The sequence below is a fragment of the Sinohyriopsis cumingii genome, chromosome 4, assembly GCF_028554795.1.
Source record: "Sinohyriopsis cumingii isolate HCF-2022 chromosome 4, ASM2855479v2, whole genome shotgun sequence".
NCBI classification, from domain to species: Eukaryota; Metazoa; Mollusca; class Bivalvia; order Unionida; family Unionidae; genus Sinohyriopsis; species Sinohyriopsis cumingii.
The window spans coordinates 81,499,295-81,523,369 of NC_142964.1; the positions used below are offsets into that span (position 1 = coordinate 81,499,295).

Here is a 24,075-nt window from a genome sequence, read left to right on the forward strand (position 1 = left end):
TTCCTTAATACTTCAGTAGAACATATCGATCTTCCTTAAGACTTCCATAGAACAGTTTAGATTTTCCTTAAGACTAAGGTAGATCTTCCTTAATGCTTCAGTAGAACATAGCGATCTTCCTTAAGACTTTCATAGAACAGTTTAGATTTTCCTTAAGACTAAGGTAGATCTTCCTTAATACTTCAGTAGAACATATCGATCTTCCTTAAGACTTCCATAGAACAGTTTAGATCTTCCTTAATACTTCAGTAGAACATATCGATCTTCCTTAAGACTTCCATAGAACAGTTTAGATTTTCCTTAAGACTAAGGTAGATCTTCCTTAATGCTTCAGTAGAACATAGCGATCTTCCTTAAGACTTTCATAGAACAGTTTAGATTTTCCTTAAGACTAAGGTAGATCTTCCTTAATACTTCAGTAGAACATATCGATCTTCCTTAAGACTTCCATAGAACAGTTTAGATCTTCCTTAATACTTCAGTAGAACATATCGATCTTCCTTAAGACTTCCATAGAACAGTTTAGATTTTCGTTAAGACTAAGGTAGATCTTCCTTAATACTTCAGTAGAACATATCGATCTTCCTTAAGACTTCCATAGAACAGTTTAGATCTTCCTTAATACTTCAGTAGAACATATCGATCTTCCTTAAGACTTCCATAGAACAGTTTAGATTTTCCTTAAGACTAAGGTAGATCTTCCTTAACACTTCAATAGAACAGTTTCAATCTTCCTTAAGACTTCAACAGAAAAGTGTAGATTCTGATCAGACATACAATTATGGAACAGCCAAGTTGAACCTATGCAAGTTTGATTGAGGTATACAGTATACATAGGTACCATATATACTCACATATAAGTTGGGTCCAACAGCAAACAACATAGCCCCAGTTCTAGTATTACATATTGCATCAACAGATCTGGGTCTCTTGTTTGTTTTGCTGATAACCCCGATAAAATATTACTCTGAGACAGTATTTATTTCTTTTCACTGCATGCTTCCACTTGTAGCACACACACGGACTGAAAAACACTTAAAATAATAAAATATAACATTTGCCCATTTTTCAGAGAGGATTTAAGTATATTTATTTACCTCAGTTGGCCATATGGTGGAGTCAAGCATCTATCATGCATTGTCTATTATTCATCTGCCATTTGTCAACAGTTGCTGTTTTCAAATTTTTGAAAATTAAAACACTGGACTAATTTATCAAATTTGGCAGACAACATACTAGCATAAAGGGATTTCAGTTTTGTATAAATACTGTAAAACATGACTGCCATTGGTAAAATCAGAAAAACTTTAAACAACTTCTTCTCAAAAGCTACTCAGCTAAATTATTCCAGTTGTGAAAGAAGGCATCTTTGCATTAAGTGCTTTTAAATTTATAAATATGGGGGCTCTCATTTGATATTTTTTAATATCAAATTCAATTTGGCATTTTTCCCCAATCAGATACTCATAAGCTATACTAATAATGTAAAGCTAATGCCGATTAAATATATTTCTTTTACAGTTTTAAATAGGAAAAAATATGAATATTTTCTTCATGCTGGGATCAGCCTAGCTCAATTCCACGAATCTGGGACCAACCCAGAATACACTCTTATGCAGTGATCAGCCTAGCATAGATTTAGTTTAGATGGGATCAGCCCAGAATACATTAGCATGCTGGGATCAGCCTAGCACATAGTCTACTTAAGCTGGGATCAGCCCAGGATACACTTGAATACTGGGATCAGCCTAGCACAGATTTTACTTGAGCTGGGATCAGCCTAGCATAGTCCACAGAAGTGGGATTAGCCCAGATTACATTGTAATGCTGGGATCAGCCTAGCATAGATTTACATGAAGATGGGATCAGCCCAGAATATACTCGAATGCTGGGACCAGCCTAGCACAGTTTACTTGAGCTGGGATCAGCCTAGCACCAATTCTACTTGAGCTGGGATCAGCCTAGAATGTACTGTAATGCTGAGATCAGCCTAGCACCAATAGGGAATCAGTCTTTTACATTGAGTTGGGATCAGCCTAGCACCAATTCTACTTGAACTGGGATCAGCCCAGAAGGCACTGTAATACTGGGATCAGTCTAGCATCAATTGGGAATCAGTCTTTTACATTGAGATTGAGTTGGGATCAGCCTAGCACCAATTCTACCTGAGCTGGGATCAGCCCAGAATATGCTGTAATGCTGGGGTCAGCACTGATTGGGAATCTATAATTTTATATCATGATTTTGGATTGCAGAGACCTATAGCTGTATAAAAATATCAGTTGTTCAAAAAGTTAGATACTCCAATATTTAAGAAGTCGTCATCTTCAAGCAATTTCTCTCAAAACCACTCAACATAATTTGACCAAATTTGACAAAGCATTATGTGATAACAAGTTTCAAATTTGTGCAAATGATGCCAATCAGATATGATCATCTTTACTAAAAATAGAAAAATCTTAAAATGACTTCTCAAAATTTGCTAACAGAATGTTACCAAATTTGGCAGAAGCTCTCTGGTACAAAGGGCTTTTAGATTAAAATAAATGATGTCCATCCACTGTAAATATAGCTACCTTTACCGAAAATAGAAACAGCTGTTATTGATAAAATGGCTCAACAGAATTTTACCATGTTTGACATAAAGCACATAGCTGCCAAGTGTCCCGTTTTTTCTGTCTTTGTCCCGTATTTTAGACCTGAATTCGGCTGTACATTTGTCTTTTTAAAATCAGTTTTTTTAATAAAAAAATTAAATTTCAAATTTCCTTGCAATTTTCTGATTATAACAGGTACTTGAGAACATTGTGAGAGTAAATGTATTGCTTATATATAGGAACACAGAGTTCTAAAATATGATTGGTTCATTCAAAACTGAGGCTACCATGGCAGTCTTTAACTGCCATACTGGATTGCACAAGTCAGTTGCCACTATCACTGTAGCTTATCTTTGTAATATTCAACTTCTAATCATGTCGAAAAGGAAAGCAGAAGATTCAGAATTTTCTCTTGCAAAGAGAACAAAACTGGAAGGATTGTGAAACCATCTAGTAAAGGAGAACTCCTTGTGTTTTGCAAATTGTATAATTATGATTTCACTGTAGGACTTGGAGGCACCCCTGACATAAAATAGTATTAAAAAGCTAATAAACGTGAGCTTGCTTTTTTTATCATAAACAACTCAGCTTGAACTTACAATGTTTATAAATACCAGAGAGATGTAATTCAATTGAAGTTCAGTTTACTAAATTTCTTCTAGAAATGAACCTTCCACAGTTACTAGTGTTGCTGGCAGTTTGGTTAACACATTTTCTCCAGACAGCAAAACTGCATTACTCATGCGCTAGAAGGAAAACAGTTCATTAAAAAAAATTGCACAGAATTCAGATCTTCAATGAAAGATGGTACCATGGAATCGATAATGATTGAAAAAATAAGGTATGGTAAAGGCTCCTATAAACAGCCTGTGTCTGAGTGTGTCTTGCATTCTTGCATCTTCTGAATTGGCACCCAAATGGAACAGGGTGCCCATTCAGAAGGTGCAAGAGTGCAACACATGCATCTTTGACATAAACAAGTGTCCTCCTTCACTGATGGTAGTAGATGTTGTAAATAGTTGCTTATACATTACAGTTTTAAAAATCAGTATTTGTTCCTGAAAATCAGTATTTTTGTCATAAGCAGTCAGTAATTTTGTACTCTGGGGTTGGCAGCTACGAAAGCATCCTAGCATGATGGTCATTTAGATTTATTAAATGATGCCAGTCTGACTTCGTATATGGTTGCCATTATTAAAAGAAATAGAAAAATGCTAACAACTTTATCTGAAGATAGAATACTCCACAGAATTTGACTAACTTTCACAGAAAGAATCCTGGCATAAGACCTTTCAATATTGGACATATGATGCTGATGTGGCATCAGGTATGGATGATAATGCAAAATAGTATAGAGAAAGCATGAAACAATTGTTTTCATCAGTCAACATCATTGGAAGAAATTTCTGCATCATCCTAACAGATTTTTGACCTGCTGCTCCTGCATTTATTAGGCAGTTGTCAGTCAGATGAGTGAGCTCAGGCCCAATTGGGCTGCTTGTATTCTTTCTTTTTGAGATGTTATATAATTTGGATGTCATTTTCAAAATATTTTATATTTTGATATTTGGATTCAAATCTCTTGTAAAACAGAAAACCAGAAAAATGGATATGTAAATTATTTGAATTCATAAATCTGACAATGTCCAAGGCAGAATGACGCCCTTCCTCCGCTCCCCCTCCCCCTCACCCACTGCCAGGTGTGACTTATATGGGTGGGTGTTTATTAACACTTCTACAGTAAGTTTGGGAGATTTTATATTACTGTTGCAAATACATAACTGATACCCACTAAAATGGTGTGACCATTGACCATCTTGTTGCAGACTTTCGTGTGTAACAATATGCATACAAAATGGACATGCACAAACAGTCATGGTTGACTGGTAGCCAGTCATTGGTGATTATTCATTTTTCAGAGTTAAGTGACACAGAAGTTAATTTACAATGTAATCTTTATGGTCAAATTTAAATGTGAATACTACTGTTCATTGTAGTATCATACTAAATCAATTATTAATGTAGCACCATAGGGCAGGGTATTATGTTATGATGTTGTCCATCTATCCATCTGTTATCAAGCTGGTTTCTGCACAGTAACTTGAATTGTCCACCATTCAGTTGCCAAATTCTGTAAATGACTTGCACACTTGTGGTCAGGAAGAATTCTATCCATTTTGGATCAAAAGCTCAAAGGTCAAGTTCACTAACTGAAAGAAGAAAAATGGTTCAAGCTCAGTGACTCGAGTTCTGCCATCATTACAGTTACCAAACTTTATTGATAGCTTGCACTTAGGATAAGAAAGAACCCTTCTATTTCAGGGTCAAAAAGGTCAAAGGTCAAGTTAAATTTGACTAAAAGAATATAAATTATTTATACATAATGTCATTATTACATCACTTACCTCAGCCAAGCTCTTTTGATTGCTTGCACTTGGGCTAGAGAGGAAGCTCATTGATTTTGAGGTCATAAAGGTAAAAATTCAAGGTCATTGTGAATGAAAGAAGAAAAATAGTTTCTGTACAATAACATTAGTTCAACTTTGTAACCATGGATCAGACTTTGTGGATGGCTTGCACCTTGGGTGAGGAAGAAGCCTATCTATTTTTTGATCAAAAGGTCAGAGGTCTAGGATCCTGTAACAGAAAGAAGAAAAATGGCTTCTTTATAAGAATTTTAATTATCTATAGAGAGGAATATTACACATGGAGGGAGAGAGGGGTGTTTTGTCATTTGCAGTAATCTTGTTTCTTAATTTCACTGCTGTTCAAATTTATAACATATCCTGCTTTTTTAATACATCCTGACTTAAATCACTTTTCATCATGCACTAACATCTCATAATTAATAATATTGTTTCATATTGCTACATTTATGATGTTTTAATTGCTTCAGTTTCAAGTAAGTTCATGCTTCTTAACAAATTTGATAGTGAGAAGTGGACGTTCCCCATTACGAATATTATCAACATTTAATATATAAGATTTTAGTCACGTTTAATTTCATTCATTTCTTTGATTTGTATATAATACTTTTAGCATTCCATTGATCTTATTTTAGCTATAGACAAGCAACCTTCACCAGCCCTTCCGATGCATATAAATGTTTTTAACATTCCATAATTTTGGTTTGGTTGAAATTCCCTCTGATGTTGTAATTCAATTAGAAGAACTTACTCTACCCATTTAGTATCTATATCAATTTAATTCATGAATCTTAAATATAAAACAGATTTTTAAGTGATAGATGTTTAAAAAAAATATAAACCTTTTCTTTACTGCAGCCTAATCTCAGGTGGGAGTGGGTTATATCTTAAATTCCTAGGAACTTTTAAATATGCTATCTTCTTTTTCCAGTTTAGTTACCTGTACCAGAAACAAAAAAGCAGAATCAAGAGTGAAAATACAAATTCCCTTTTGACCATGCATTTCACATGGTTTTGCCTTTAGCAGAGATGTATTTTTTTTAAAAAGCAGTGTCCCTTAAGACCACTAGTTATTAATTACATTATGACAGTCCACTAGTTAATAATTACATTATGACAGTCCACTAGTTAATAATTACATTCTGACATTCCACTAGTTAATAATTACATTCTGACATTCCACTAGTTAATAATTACATTCTGACATTCCACTAATTAATAATTACATTCTGACATTCCACTAGTAATTAATTACATTCTGACATTCCACTAGTTAATAATTACATTCTGACATTCCACTAATTAATAATTACATTCTGACATTCCACTAGTAATTAATTACATTCTGACATTCCACTAGTTAATAATTACATTCTAACAGTTGCTTTTGATTAATATTCTAACATTATCAGCGCCATGTTGTTTTTCAGAGAAAGAAACGAAAGGTAGTAAACACCCCATATACTATTTGGCATGGTGGTTTAATTTTTTTGTTCTTTTTACGATTTTGTCATGGTGTTTGGAGAAATGTATCAGGGTATCATTTGTATTTTTCAATTTCCTAATTTTCATTTGCATATATGTGTATATTTATTTTCTTTCTGTCATATATACAGGAGAATAGTTCCATATAGATAACATGTTTTCTGTACATCTACATCTTGCTTTGAAAACTTTCCATACTGCTTTTGAGATACTTTTCAGGTCATAAAAGAAGTTTGAAAATCAAAGTGAATATCATTCTGTAATATTGGATGCACTTCAGTTTTTAAGTTTTTATTGCCGATGCCACAAGAGTATACTTAAAAAATTCACATTTCATAAAGCAACTAAAAAGTTACAGAAAATTTTAACACAGGATATGAATTTATGTTTGGCTTAATGTCCTCTGATAAAAACAAAATGCCATTATTACCTTTCATGCAGATGAGTGAACCTTTACAAAATGACTTAGACTAGATGGAAAACATAACCGTATCAATCTTATTGAAGCACATTGGTTCAAACCCCAGTGATGATGATTTTAAGTATTAGATTTATACAGAACACCATTTTGGGATACATTCTTGTGAGACTTTTCCATTCTGAAAAGTATTCATTCTGAATGCCTACTTTGTCCTGTAATTTGTGATATTTTCTCTTCTGTTGCAGATTTTAGTTAATAAAGATTTATAAACATTCTTACATAATTGAGCCAGGTCCAGCTTGTTTAAAGTGTCCTTAATTATGACATTGTCTGTACTCATTCATTTAAAATGCCCTTAATTATGAGATTGTCTGTACTCATTCATTTAAAATGTCCTTAATTATGACATTGTCTGTACTCATTCATTTAAAATGTCCTTAATTATGCCATTGTCTGTACTCATTCATTTAAAATGTCCTTAATTATGACATTGTCTGTACTCATTCATTTAAAATGTCCTTAATTATGACATTGTCTGTACTCATTCACTTAAAATGTCTTTAATTATGACATTGTCTGTACTCATTCATTAGATCATCAAAATTTCACATTCTGCTTGAGATATATTTTTTTTGTTGTATAAACTGTTCATGATTTGTACACTTTTGGCACACACATTTTATTTTAGTGAAAAATCTTACAAAATAATAATAATCATACAGGATTTCAAGTGTGTTAATGGGTGATGGACCACCCATGGATGGCTTTCATCCCTCAGCCTCGGACCCTTTACCTCATGCTTTGGTATGTTTATACACAGCATATAAGATTACTATATTTCACTAAATTCAAACATTAACTTCCAAATACTCTTGAACGTTTTATATCTTGTTTTCATAAATTGTCATTCTGTATTATTTTTATATCAGATTTGTTGAAATGATTTTCATTGATTATTTTCTAGAACATTTATATAATAGGATTTTAATATCTAATGTGACCACAGTACAATGCTTAAAAACAACCTCAGCTTCATATGATGTCAGCATAATAGTATACTGAACAACAATCTCAGGTTCAAACGATGTTAGCACAGTACAGTACTGAATGACATTCTCAACCTTAAAATGATGTTAGCTTAGTACAGTACTGAATGACATTCTCAACCTTAAAATGATGTTAGCATAGTACAGTACTGATTGACATTCTCAGCTTCAAAATGATGTTAGCATAGTACAGTATTGAATGAATTCTCAACTTCAAAATGATGTTAGCATCGTACAGTACTGAATGACATTCTCAACTTCAAAATGATGTTAGCATAGTACAGTATTGAATGAATTCTCAACTTCAAAATGATGTTAGCATAGTACAGTACTGAATGACATTCTCAACCTCAAAATGATGTTAGCATAGTACAGTACTGATTGACATTCTCAGCTTCAAAATGATGTTAGCATAGTACAGTACTGAATGACATTCTCAACCTTAAAATGATGTTAGCATAGTACAGTACTGAATGACATTCTCAACCTTAAAATGATGTTAGCATAGTACAGTATTGAATGACATTTTCAACCTTAAAATGATGTTAGAATAGTACAGTACTGAATGACATTCTCAACTTCAAAATCATGTTAGCATAGTACAGTATTGAATGAATTCTCAACTTAAAAATGATGTTAGAATAGTACAGTACTGAATGACATTCTCAACTTCAAAATGATGTTAGCATAGTACAGTATTGAATGAATTCTCAACTTCAAAATGATGTTAGCATAGTACAGTACTGAATGACATTCTCAACCTCAAAATGATGTTAGCATAGTACAGTACTGATTGACATTCTCAGCTTCAAAATGATGTTAGCATAGTACAGTACTGAATGACATTCTCAACCTTAAAATGATGTTAGCATAGTACAGTACTGAATGACATTCTCAACCTTAAAATGATGTTAGCATAGTACAGTATTGAATGACATTTTCAACCTTAAAATGATGTTAGTATAGTACAGTATTGAATGAATTCTCAACTTCAAAATGATGTTAGCATAGTACAGCACTGAATGACATTCTCAACTTTAAATGATGTTAGCATAGTACAGTAATGAATGACAATCTCAACTTCAAAATGATGATAGCATAGTACAGTACTGATTGACATTCTCAGCTTCAAAATGATGTTAGCATAGTACAGTACTGATTGACATTCTCAGCTTCAAAATGATGTTAGCATAGTACAGCACTGATTGACATTCTCAACTTCAAAATGATGTTAGCATAGTACAGCACTGATTGACATTCTCAACTTCAAAATGATGTTAGCGTAGTACAGCAATGATTGACATTCTCAACTTCAAAATGATGTTAGCATAGTACAGCACTGATTGACATTCTCAACTTAAAAATGATGTTAGCATAGTACAGTACTGATTGACATTCTCAGCTTCAAAATGATGTTAGCATAGTACAGCACTGATTGACATTCTCAACTTCAAAATGATGTTAGCATAGTACAGCACTGATTGACATTCTCAACTTAAAAATGATGTTAGAATAGTACAGTACTGAATGACATTCTCAACTTCAAAATGATGTTAGCACAGTACAGTACTGAATGACATTCTCAACCTCAAAATGATGTTAGCATAGTACAGTACTGATTGACATTCTCAGCTTCAAAATGATGTTAGCATAGTACAGTACTGAATGACATTCTCAACCTTAAAATGATGTTAGCATAGTACAGTACTGAATGACATTCTCAACCTTAAAATGATGTTAGCATAGTACAGTATTGAATGACATTTTCAACCTTAAAATGATGTTAGTATAGTACAGTATTGAATGAATTCTCAACTTCAAAATGATGTTAGCATAGTACAGCACTGAATGACATTCTCAACTTTAAATGATGTTAGCATAGTACAGTAATGAATGACAATCTCAACTTCAAAATGATGATAGCATAGTACAGTACTGATTGACATTCTCAGCTTCAAAATGATGTTAGCATAGTACAGTACTGATTGACATTCTCAGCTTCAAAATGATGTTAGCATAGTACAGCACTGATTGACATTCTCAACTTCAAAATGATGTTAGCGTAGTACAGCACTGCATGACAATCTCAACTTCAAAATGATGTTAGCATAGTACAGCACTGATTGACATTCTCAACTTCAAAATGATGTTAGCGTAGTACAGCAATGATTGACATTCTCAACTTCAAAATGATGTTAGCGTAGTACAGCAATGATTGACATTCTCAACTTCAAAATGATGTTAGCATAGTACAGCAATGATTGACATTCTCAACTTAAAAATGATGTTAGAATAGTACAGTACTGAATGACATTCTCAACTTCAAAATGATGTTAGCACAGTACAGTACTGAATGACATTCTCAACCTCAAAATGATGTTAGCATAGTACAGCACTGAATGACATTCTCAACTTTAAATGATGTTAGCATAGTACAGTAATGAATGACAATCTCAACTTCAAAATGATGATAGCATAGTACAGTACTGATTGACATTCTCAGCTTCAAAATGATGTTAGCATAGTACAGTACTGATTGACATTCTCAGCTTCAAAATGATGTTAGCATAGTACAGCACTGATTGACATTCTCAACTTAAAAATGATGTTAGCGTAGTACAGCAATGATTGACATTCTCAACTTCAAAATGATGTTAGCATAGTACAGTACTGATTGACATTCTCAGCTTCAAAATGATGTTAGCATAGTACAGCACTGATTGACATTCTCAACTTAAAAATGATGTTAGAATAGTACAGTACTGAATGACATTCTCAACTTCAAAATGATGTTAGCATAGTACAGCACTGATTGACATTCTCAACTTAAAAATGATGTTAGAATAGTACAGTACTGAATGACATTCTCAACTTCAAAATGATGTTAGCATAGTACAGCACTGATTGACATTCTCAACTTAAAAATGATGTTAGAATAGTACAGTACTGAATGACATTCTCAACTTCAAAATGATGTTAGCGTAGTACAGCAATGATTGACATTCTCAACTTCAAAATGATGTTAGCGTAGTACAGCAATGATTGACATTCTCAACTTCAAAATGATGTTAGCATAGTACAGCAATGATTGACATTCTCAACTTAAAAATGATGTTAGAATAGTACAGTACTGAATGACATTCTCAACTTCAAAATGATGTTAGCACAGTACAGTACTGAATGACATTCTCAACCTCAAAATGATGTTAGCATAGTACAGCACTGAATGACATTCTCAACTTTAAATGATGTTAGCATAGTACAGTAATGAATGACAATCTCAACTTCAAAATGATGATAGCATAGTACAGTACTGATTGACATTCTCAGCTTCAAAATGATGTTAGCATAGTACAGTACTGATTGACATTCTCAGCTTCAAAATGATGTTAGCATAGTACAGCACTGATTGACATTCTCAACTTCAAAATGATGTTAGCGTAGTACAGCAATGATTGACATTCTCAACTTCAAAATGATGTTAGCATAGTACAGTACTGATTGACATTCTCAGCTTCAAAATGATGTTAGCATAGTACAGCACTGATTGACATTCTCAACTTCAAAATGATGTTAGCATAGTACAGCACTGATTGACAATCTCAACTTCAAAATGATGTTAGCGTAGTACAGCAATGATTGACATTCTCAACTTCAAAATGATGTTAGCATAGTACAGTACTGATTGACATTCTCAGCTTCAAAATGATGTTAGCATAGTACAGCACTGATTGACATTCTCAACTTCAAAATGATGTTAGCGTAGTACAGCAATGATTGACATTCTCAACTTCAAAATGATGTTAGCGTAGTACAGCACTGCATGACAATCTCAACTTCAAAATGATGTTAGCGTAGTACAGCAATGATTGACATTCTCAACTTCAAAATGATGTTAGCATAGTACAGCAATGATTGACATTCTCAACTTAAAAATGATGTTAGCGTAGTACAGCACTGATTGACATTCTCAACTTCAAAATGATGTTAGCATAGTACAGCACTGCATGACAATCTCAACTTCAAAATGATGTTAGCATAGTACAGCACTGATTGACATTCTCAACTTCAAAATGATGTTAGCATAGTACAGCAATGATTGACATTCTCAACTTCAGAATGATGTTAACATAGTCATACATGCCAAGTCTCCCGAATTGTCTGGGAGTCTTTTGATTTTCGACCCCATCTTTTGATCTACCGATTTGCTGACAGGATCTCCCGGAAATAAAAAAACTGCCAAGCATTGGTATTTCCAGCTAAAACAACATTTAATACACTGTTCATGACTACCGTAATCCATCAGTCAAGTTATTACAATCGGAATATTATCTGCCTTTTCCGTCAATTCGAGAAATAAAGCTCGGATGTAATTTGTTCCCATTGAGAACTATATTCTGAATTACTTTTGTTCATATGGAGCAATATGGCAGTGGAAGGAGCCACATCACAATCGGAATATCATCGGCCTTTGTTGTTGTACAGTATGTAATACACTCCGCCGGAGGCGAATTACCAAACACATAAAAATTGATGTATATTCCTACAACTACTTCCAGGGTTATTTCAAAAATTCTGGTGCCATGTCTAAACGTTCGCTAATGGATTCGATGGAAAATATGCCTTCGAAAAAAAGAAATATGTTTGCAAGTTCAACAGTGCTTGGATAGGCTAATTTAAATGTGTGAAGCATAGTGAAAAGGGAGAAAGCTTTGCGTACTGCACAGCTTGCAACACACATTTGAACATTTATAGTGGGGGAAAAAATGATCTTACAAGGCACTTGAAAAGTATGCAGCACATTGCAAACGATAAATCATCACATAATGTGCCTAAAGTAACACATATGCTTGCACCAACATCAGTAGACAGTGTCACTAAAGCTGAGGTTCTGTTTGCTAACTTTGTGGCAGAGCATAATTTACCATTCTTGGTTGCTGATCATTTTAGTGACCTGTGTAAGGTTATGTTTCCTGACTTGAAAATTGCTCAGAAATTTCGCTGCAAAAGAACTAAGGTAACAAACATTGTTAACAATGCACTGGGTCCAATGTATGACAATCAAGTAACTTTACTATGCAAGGAAAACCCTTTCTCAGTGATGATGGATGAGTCTAATGACAGTGGTGATGAAAAGTGTGTAGCAATTCTTGTAAGGGTGTTTGACAGTGACATTCATAGAGTGACAACCAAATTCCTGGCTATGCCCATTTGCAATATTGGAACTGGTGGAAACCTATTCAACTGTCTTCAAGAAGTCTTAACAAACAGACAGATTCCATGGAAGAACCTGGTAGGGTTTAGCAGTGACAATGCAAATGTAATGGTTGGAAAGAAAAATTCTGTTTCTCCAGAGTTCGTGAACAGCAACCAAATGTAATTGACCTTGGGTGTATCTGCCATTTGGCCAGTACCTGTACACAGTATGGTTTGAAGAAATTGGCTGTCCCAGTTGAAGAACTTCTGGTCGACACCTACTATCACTTCACTTATAGTTCCAGGCGTAGAGAGGTGTATAAAGAATTCCTAGAGTTTACCAACACTGAGGAGTACAAACTGGTCAAGCATTGTAGCACTAGGTGGCTGTCACTCCAGAAATGCATTGTACGCTTCCTTCAACAGTGGCCAGCTCTTCAGTCATATTTCCAGAGCCATGAAGATGCTGAGAAGACAGGGAGTAGAGTGAACAGATCTGTGGAGAACCTTACAGAGATGAAACTGACATACCACTTTCTTCTATACATCATGGAGCCACTGAATGACTTTAACAACTTTAACACCATGTTCCAGGCTGGTGATGCTATGGTGGGATACCTCCATGTGGAGATGGAACGAATTCTATGGAAATTCATGGGAAAGTTCATGAAGACGAGTGTTATCACTGCATCAGCCAACATTATGGAGGTCAACTTTATGTCACCAGAAAACCAGCATGACAACTCTTTGTTAGCAGTGGGTATGGAAGCCAGACGTTTCGTTCACAACAACACAGACGACATTTCTCCAACCCAGCTGAGCTCCTTCTTTAGGAGTGTCAGGTCCTTCTATGAGGAAGTTACAGCAAACATGCTAGCCAAGTTTCCATTTAATGACCAGACCCTGAAGGCCCTTGGTTACCTGAATCCTGAGAGGAGATTGGAGATTTCAGTAGAAGCTGTTCTTCAGCTGATTGACAGACTGGTTACAGCAACTGACAAACAGTGTCAACCTGAAGATGAGTTCAGAGACTTCCAGCTCTCCCCAGCCTCAGACCTGCCCAGTTTCACTCAGGAAGAAACACCGTTGGATGTCTTCTGGGTAGACATGAGCAGAGTTTCCACACCCTTGAAGAAACCCAGATTCCCTAATCTAGTGAAGCTGTCTATGGCAGCACTCAGCTTGCCACACAGTAATGCAGACCCTGAGCGCTGTTTCAGCATGTTGAGGAAGATTCAGACAGACCACCATGGAAATTTATGTGGAAAAACTGTGTCGTCACTAATATCATGTAAGATAAATGCAAAGTGTGACTGTTTTGAGCTCAGACCTTCAAATGATTTGTGTATCGCTGCAAAAGGAGCTTCTCTTCAATACTGAAAGACAACCAACACATGTTGAAAAAAAACTAAGTTTGTTTGAGTGTTTGAGGTTCCAGTGTGTCATTATTTTTTTAACCACAGTGATTCTTGTGAAGACTTTAAATATTATTTTTATTAAGAAAATAACATATAACAAAATTAATAACGTTCAGTAACTATTATTCATTATAGTTATTTTACTTTCTTGTGGTACGATCTGCACTTTTGCACTTAAACTTATGAGAAAAATAGTCGTTATGCTAATCTCCCAGATTTGGACCCAGTCTCCCTGATTTTGAACACAAATCTCCCTGATTTGGTTCCAGAAAACTTGGCATGTATGCATAGTACAGTACTGAATGATATTCTCAGCTTCAAAATGATGTTAGAATAGTACAACACTGAATGACATTCTCAACTTCAAAATGATGTTAGCATAGTACATCATTGAATGACGCTCCCAACTTCTCAGCTTCAATGATATTAGCATATGACAGCACTGAATGACATTCTCACCTTTAAATGATGCTAGCATAGTACAGTAATGAATACATTCTCAAGCTCAAAAAGATGTTAGCATAGTACAGTAATGAATGACATTCTCAACTTCAAAATGATGTTAGCATAGTACAACACTGAATGACATTCTCAATCTCAAAATGATGTTAGCATAGTACAGTAATGAATGAATTCTGAACTTTAAATGATGTTAGCATAGTACAGCACTGAATGACATTCTCAACCTCAAAATGATGTTAGCATAGTACAGTAATGAATGAATTCTGAACTTTAAATGATGTTAGCATAGTACAACACTGAATGACATTCTCAATCTCAAAATGATGTTAGCATAGTACAGTAATGAATGAATTCTGAACTTCAAAATGATGTTAGCATAGTACAACACTGAATGACATTCTCAATCTCAAAATGATGTTAGCATAGTACAGTAATGAATGAATTCTGAACTTTAAATGATGTTAGCATAGTACAGCACTGAATGACATTCTCAACCTCAAAATGATATTAGCATAGTACAGTAATGAATGACATTCTCAACTTCAAAATGATGTTAGCATAGTACAACACTGAATGACATTCTCAATCTCAAAATGATGTTAGCATAGTACAGTAATGAATGAATTCTGAACTTTAAATGATGTTAGCATAGTACAGCACTGAATGACATTCTCAACCTCAAAATGATGTTAGCATAGTACAGCATTGAATGACATTCTCAACTTCAAAATGATGTTAGCATAGTACAGCACTGAATGACATTCTCAGTTTCAAAGTGATGTTAGCATAGTACAGCACTGAATGACATTGTCAGCTTCAAAATGATGTTAGCATAGTACAGCACTGAATGACATTGTCAGCTTCAAAATGATGTTAGCATAGTACAACACTGAATGACATTCTCAATCTCAAAATGATGTTAGCATAGTACAGTAATGAATGAATTCTGAACTTTAAATGATGTTAGCATAGTACAGCACTGAATGACATTCTCAACCTCAAAATGATGTTAGCATAGTACAGCATTGAATGACATTCTCAACTTCAAAATGATGTTAGCATAGTACAGCACTGAATGACATTCTCAGTTTCAAAATGATGTTAGCATAGTACAGCACTGAATGACATTGTCAGCTTCAAAATGATGTTAGCATAGTACAGCACTGAATGACATTGTCAGCTTCAAAATGATGTTAGCATAGTACAACACTGAATGACATTCTCAATCTCAAAATGATGTTAGCATAGTACAGTAATGAATGACATTTTGAACTTCAAATGATGTTAGCATAGTACAGTAATGAATGACATTTTGAACTTCAAATGATGTTAGCATAGTACAGCACTGAATGACATTCTCAGTTTCAAAATGATGTTAGCATAGTACAGCACTGAATGACATTGTCAGCTTCAAAATGATGTTAGCATAGTACAGCATTGAATGACATTCTCAACTTCAAAATGATGCTAGCATAGTACAGCACAGAATGACATTCTCAACTTCAAAATGATGTTGGCATAGTACAGTACTGAATGACATTCTCAACTTCGATTGATGTTAGCATAGTACAGCATTGAATGACGCTCACAACTTCTCAACTTCAATGATATTAGCATACAACAGTACTGAATGATATTCTCAGCTTCAAAATAATGTTTGTATAGTACAGTAGGAAAAGACAAATATCAATTTTAAATGATGTTAGCATAGTACAGCACTGAATGACATTCTCAACTTCAAAATGATGTTAGCATAGTACAGTAATGAATGACATTCTCAACTTCAAAATGATGTTAGCATAGTACAGCACTGAATGACATTCTCAGCTTCAAACAAGGTTAGTTTAGTTCAGTACTGTCATCTCAACTTCAAGTGATGTTAGCATAGTACAGCACTGAATGACATTCTCAGCTTCAAACAAGGTTAGTTTAGTTCAGTACTGTCATCTCAACTTCAAGTGATGTTAGCATAGTACAGCACTGAATGACATTCTCAGCTTCAAACAAGGTTAGTTTAGTTCAGTACTGTCATCTCAACTTCAAGTGATGTTAGCTTAGTACAGTACTGCATAACAATCTCCACTTCAAGTGATGTTAGCTTAGTACAGTACTGCATAACAATCTCCACTTCAAGTGATGTTAGCTTAGTACAGTACTGCATAACAATCTCCACTTCAAAATGATGTTAGCTTAGTACAGTACTGCATAACAATCTCCACTTCAAGTGATGTTAGCTTAGTACAGTACTGCATAACAATCTCCACTTCAAGTGATGTTAGCTTAGTACAGTACTGCATAACAATCTCCACTTCAAAATGATGTTAGCTTAGTACAGTACTGCATATCAATCTCCACTTCAAAATGATGTTAGCTTAGTACAGTACTGCATATCAATCTCCACTTCAAGTGATGTTAGCTTAGTACAGTACTGCATATCAATCTCCACTTCAAGTGATGTTAGCTTAGTACAGTACTGCATAACAATCTCCACTTCAAGTGATGTTAGCTTAGTACAGTACTGCATATCAATCTCCACTTCAAGTGATGTTAGCTTAGTACAGTACTGCATAACAATCTCCACTTCAAAATGATGTTAGCATATGTTCAGTACTGTTATCTCAACTTCAGATGATGTTAGCATGGTGTAATTTATTAGGTAATTTTTCTTTTTTCTGAATGAAATATAAAAAAATTAATTAATCTTCCATTATTTTAATTCATGTATTTCTCAGCTATATTTTCTCATTTTAATAATTTATGCACATTTTATTCTTATAAGCATCAAAAATAATTTTATGTACATTTTGTTATTCTTATCGGCAGCAAAAAAAAATTCCTATATGAATAGTAGAATCTGCTTATTGAATGCTAAATAATTCTGTTTTTTTAATAAACAGAGATTGACTAGTACATACTAAAATACCAGTCCTGTCAATAGCCTACTTTTTAATTTCATAATTTACAGTCCTTGACTTCATTTTCGAAATTCTTGATGGAACTCTGACATTGAGATGTAAGCATTATCATTCCGAGTTAATCCTGTAGAGACAGTGATTTGTAAGCATTATCATTCCCAGTTAATCCTGTACAGACAGTGATTTGTAAGCATTATCAATCCCAGTTAATCCTGTACAGACACTGATTTGTAAGCATTATCATTCCCAGTTAATCCTGTACAGACAATGATTTTTAAGCATTATCATTCCCAGTTAATCCTGTACAGACAGTGATTTTTAAGCATTATCATTCCCAGTTAATCCTGTAGAGACATTGAGATTTAATCCTGTACAGACATTGATTTGTAAGCATTATCTTTCCCAGTTAATCCTGTACACACATTGATTTGTAAGCATTAATCTTTCCCAGTTAATCCTGTACAGACACTGAGATGTAAGCATTGTCTTTCTCAGTTAATTCTGTACAGACATTAATACAAAAGCATTATCTTTCACATTTCATCCTGCACAGCCCAATTTTTTGTTCTTGAACCTTAATGTATGATATCCTTATCTTTCAACTTCAACTTCTGTCATTATGACCATTTATTCAGATTTATATATTCCTACAAGTATAGAATTTTAATTGATTTTGTGAGTTTCAAGAGGAAATGGAATCTTAGCAAGTTTCTAAGAAAAAGTAAATGTCAAAATGACCAAGAGTCAAGTTCATCTTTTTAGTTTAGTAGCGTATCTTATTTTCTTAATATGGATAGTTACTATGCACATTGTATGTCATTTTATCAGCATACATGCTGCCATTTGAAATCTAAGTTTGCACACCTCATGTTAATGATCACATTTAAAATTTATCATAGCACACCATAAGTTAATGATCACATTTAAAATGTATCATAGCACACCATAAGTTAATGATTACATTTAAAATTTATCATAGCACACAATAAGTTAATGGTCACATTTAAAATTGATCATAGCACACCATAAGTTAATGGTCACATTTAAAATTGATCATAGCACACCATAAGTTAATGGTCACATTTAAAATTGATCATAGCACACCATAAGTTAATGGTCACATTTAAAATTGATCATAGCACACCATAAGTTAATGGTCACATTTAAAATTGATCATAGCACACCATAAGTTAATGGTCACATTTAAAATTGATCATAGCACACCATAAGTTAATGGTCACATTTGAAATTGATCATAGCACACCATAAGTTAATGGTCACATTTAAAATTGATTATAGCACACCATAAGTTAATGGTCACATTTAAAATTGATCATAGCACACCATAAGTTAATGGTCACATTTAAAATTGATCATAGCATACATCATGTTATTGATCACATTTAGAATTTATCATAGCATATACGACACTCATGGTAATACTCAGAAGTTAGCTAAGTGTACCTAAACTTCATGCCAACATTCAAAAGTTATCTAGGTGTACCTGATCTTCATGGTAACACTCAAAAGGTACCCAGACGTACCTGATGTTCTTGGTGTTACTCAAAAGTTACCAGGGCATGCCTTGTGTGTTCATGGTACCACTTGTACATTACCAAGGCATGCCTTATCTCTTCATTTTAACACTCAGATGTTACCTGGGTATATGTTTTTTCTTAATGGTAACACTCATATATTACCTGGGAATACTTTATCTTTTCATGGTTACACTCAAAAGGTTCCTGGGCAGACTTTATCTTCATGGTAAATAAAAATGGTATGCGGTGCAATTTTGGTTGTTTTCTAGTTGGAAAATATTCCATCCATGAGTAAGGAATTGTAGTCTTGTGCGTGGATGCATGTTTTGCAAAACAACATTGTATAATCAAGAAGCCATGGCAGATGGAAAATTCAACCCTATTGTTTTCTTCAAATGTATTTGCCAGATTCCTGTTATCTTCAGCAGATTTGTATTTTTTGTGCAGAATACAAAATTGGCAATCGACAGTCCAATCCATGGTTTGCTTTATGCAGATATTTACCCTAGCATATTTGACAGACTTCAAGTTTATACCTCACCTCATTGTGCAACCAAGATTTGCACACATCACAGCATATATGATTGCTGTAAACAACCAATTCGTTTCATTGCCAAATTTAATAGACATTTTTTTAAAAATTAAATGAATAGAAATTTAACCAAAACAGGACTGGAAATCATCAGTAATTGGATCCATAGTTTAAGTTGGATATTTTGTGTCAACCAGTCATAAATAGTATAATTATGAAAGTCAATTTTGATTGAGTGAAAGTACAAGTTTACAGTATTGTCATCTGTAGGTGAGGTTTCTCATTTGTTTTGTCTTTGACAAATGATTGAGGTTCCTTAAATTGTTAATTTGCTTATTTTTCCCGATTTTTATGTGGTTGCTCGTTATTTATTATTTGTGCTGTAAGCACAAATACTAAATTGTTTTGATATTAATTTTAATTTACACATCTGAAAATATAGGTCTTGAAAATGTTATTGGAGTTTTTAAGTTGTGAGGAGAATACTATATTTGATATATCAGTATGCATTACATGAATAAATATAATTGCTTTTATTTCATATTTCGGATGTTGTGTGTTTTCTGCACATTATTTGCATTTCATTATGCATCATTGGCATGGTCTTTGCATGGCTGAAGGGCACTAGTTTGAATGTTTTTTTGCTTATATGCATGCATCACCTTGCCATTTTGTCATCTTCTTAATTATTTGTTGTATCTTTTTTTCTTTGTGGTATTTGTAGTAATTATTAAATTATGTGCACATACATGTACTAAATGTAAATCTTTTTTAAAAAAATAACAGTTTTCATCATTAGAAATGGCCTTCAGCATCACTTTAACAAGCATAGAAGACATGGGGTTTATATGAAAAGTAATCATAGAGTAATCACAATAGCTTTAACTAAATTGTAGGAAATAACTTCTTGTCAGTTTTTTCCACTGTTTGAATTCAACACTTTTATGCCAAGTAAATTATAGTTACCTCCCTTGACCAGACATTGTTAGAATGTAACATTTGGTCCCAAATTTTAGGTGGTCAGTATATTGAGGTTCATTTAATATTAAAACCTGTCCAAGCATGTTAACTTTAGATTATAATTGTTGGGTTCTATATTTCTATAATAGCTAGTTGAGTAAGAGTTTATACTGGGTGAGTAAATATATTTAGTACCTGCCTGGCTGTGTGAGTAGATTTTTCAGAGATCACTTAACCCCTCAACTAGGCTCTTTTGAAGCTCTATTGGTATTATGACACAAATTTGAACTTTATTTACAGCCACCCCCGACAACACCTGCCAGTGGAGAGATAAAGGTTTTGTCACACAGGTTTGCGGCTCAGAATGGCAGAATCAGAGACAACTCCTCCGAGTTCTTGGCTTTCAAGCAGCATTACTGTCTCACATGGGGAAGGTGAGTCCAAAAAGAATCATCTGCATAGATCAGGCACAGTTTTAAAGTTCTAAAATTACATGCTTGTCTCAGAAATGTATTTCATGAAATAAATCTGGAAATCGACCTGAATACTATGGAATCTGGATAATAGATACACCACTCCCTCGATAACTTGTGCCCTGATTTCTCGCGAACCCGCTTATAACGCGGTGTCAGGCGTGGATCCCATTTTTTAAACCCCAAAACAGCCACAAAAATTTATCCCTATCTATTGAAGAAAATCGTTATCAAAATTGGTAACGGAAACTTTTATGTATTGCTCGTTTTATCATTGAAAACGGTAGATAGAACCTGGAAATTTTAATCAACACTAAGAAATATCAAATTTAAAAATAGCTCATAAAGTTTTTTATATTTTCTTTCCAAACAACATTCCTAGTACACTGCAATTAACGATATGTAAGGAAATTTCGATCAATGAAAATGTCACGCCGAGTGGAGGCAGTACTTAATAAATAAATGCAAATTAAATAATTTTTTTATCAATTGAGATTTGTGTTCTAGTTCCATCTTTTAGTTCCTTTTAAGTGTAATTGTCATAAATGCAATGTGTCCTCTTGTAATTAAACGTAAAATGCGTCAATCTACCGTAGCAGCTATGTCTGCAAGCGTTTCTCTGAGAACCTAATTAAGTTCCTACTGTGTTTTGATAACTGACTTGCAAAAGTATTTGTTGTATTGTTGCACTGAATAAAAAAGCTGGCCCCCTTTGTATTATCACGTTAATTATGTCTTTTGAATAAAAAATAGGAGGTGGAATAAAAGAAAAGTTAAAAGGCACAAAAATCTGTCTAACTTAAAATCTAGCGGCCTTGGTCGTATGTCGGGTGAACTCACTTCATTTGATCAATCGAACACTATAATAAACGTTATTGTGTATGTAACATAAACTACCTTAAATTAACCGACTCTTTCATAACTGCGATCAAAGATAACAAGGCAGCCAAGCAGAAAATGAATACTTCATAAAATAGAGAGCTTGATTTCAGATACGGACCATTGTGGGCAAGTGAGGTTCAGAGAATTCCTGAACTGGCATTTAGAGATATCCTCAGGGATGATAAGAATTACTTCCAATGAAATCACTACATTAACATTGTACTAATTGAACAATAAAAAATTGAGTTTTAAGGTAGATGTGTCACAAAATAAATGTCATGTGTTTTTGAAAAAACAGGAATCTTGTTTGGTGGTGTATCAGCAGTTAGTCTAGTTCCCAAATTGTGGACTACCGATTTGGCAAGATACTATTAAACACCATTACAGGAACCAGACTCATCAAGAAAACAAAAAGCAGTGACATAATACACAGATTTTTTGCATACACATGATGGTTGTTCGAACCAGTTGGAATGATCTTTCATATGTTGGATATTTTGAGAAGAAAAAAAATGTTATTTAAACAGAATAACGAACAACTTCATTAGAAAAAGTGCATTATTAAAAATTATTATCAACATGATTGTAAAATGAGGATTCAGTCATTAAACAGTCCAGTTCCCTAACGCCGCCCCCCCCCAGTTTTCTTGATGTAAAAGCGATTTTGTTTCAATTTTTGGAGGTCCCTCAGTAACTCACATCTCACTTATAGTGCGGTCTATGTTTGTGGACCCCATTGTGCGGTTGTTATCGAGGGAGAGGTGTACATCCATGAAAATAACCATGCAATGAAACCAGGCACAAGAAACTTGGTTATAGAATGAATTCAACATGGTCATGGCTCCCAAAGTTTACAGTAATTTCATCATAATTTTTTTGAAGTACTACAAAGCTTTAGCACCAAAATACACCACTCCCTCAATAACTTTATCCCAAAAAGGTGGGATGAGGTGCTAAAAATAGAAAAAAAATGATAGCCCTATTTGTTGAAATCAAAGAAAATCACAACCAAAATTGGTAAATGAAACATTGATGTATTGCTCATTTTGTCATCGAAAACGGTTGATAGGACCTGGATATTTTAATCAACATTATGAAATTATCAATTTTTAATAAAAAGTCATGTATAATGTTACATGTCCTTTCCAAATGACTTTAGTACACCATAATAACAATGTTAAAAAAAACATTGATCAATGAAAATGTCACATATATCTGCTGGAGACATTACTTTAATAAATAAATATCAAGTAAATAAAATTGTTTCAAGTCGAATTTGTGTTTTAGCTTAATTTAGTTTAAGTGCAATGCAGTAAATGCAATGTGCACTCTTGTATTCAAACATAAAATGTGTCAATCAACTGTAACAGTTATGTCCCTGAGCATATTGCTGAGAACTTAATTATGTGCCAACCTTGTTTTGATATCAGACTTGTGGAAGTACTTGTTGTATGGTTGCACTGAATTAAAGGCTGACCTCCTTTGTATTGTCACTTTAATTGCATCTTTTATATCAAATAAAGGAGGTTGAATAAAACAAAAGTTAAAAGACATGCAAATCCTACATGGGTAAGACCTAGCAACCTTGATCATAAATCAGTTGATCTTATTCTAAATATTATTGTGTTCTTAATATAATTACACTACCTAGTCATTTATAAATGTGATCAAAGATAGCAAAGTAACTAAGCAAAATGAATACTTTGTTACACATATAAGCTCAT

The 24,075-nt window shown here is 33.9% G+C and overlaps 1 protein-coding gene across 1 annotated transcript in view; it reads left to right on the forward strand.

Annotated features, from left to right (window-relative positions):
- Positions 1-24,075, forward strand: part of LOC149801541 (IQ domain-containing protein H-like) — a 106,670-nt gene that overhangs the window by 37,022 nt on the left and 45,573 nt on the right. Inside the window, exon 9 of the mRNA XM_089955732.1 lies at positions 21,297-21,430. Coding sequence (XP_089811858.1) covers positions 21,297-21,430 — 134 coding nt within the window. The remainder of the gene's footprint in view (positions 1-21,296; positions 21,431-24,075) is intronic.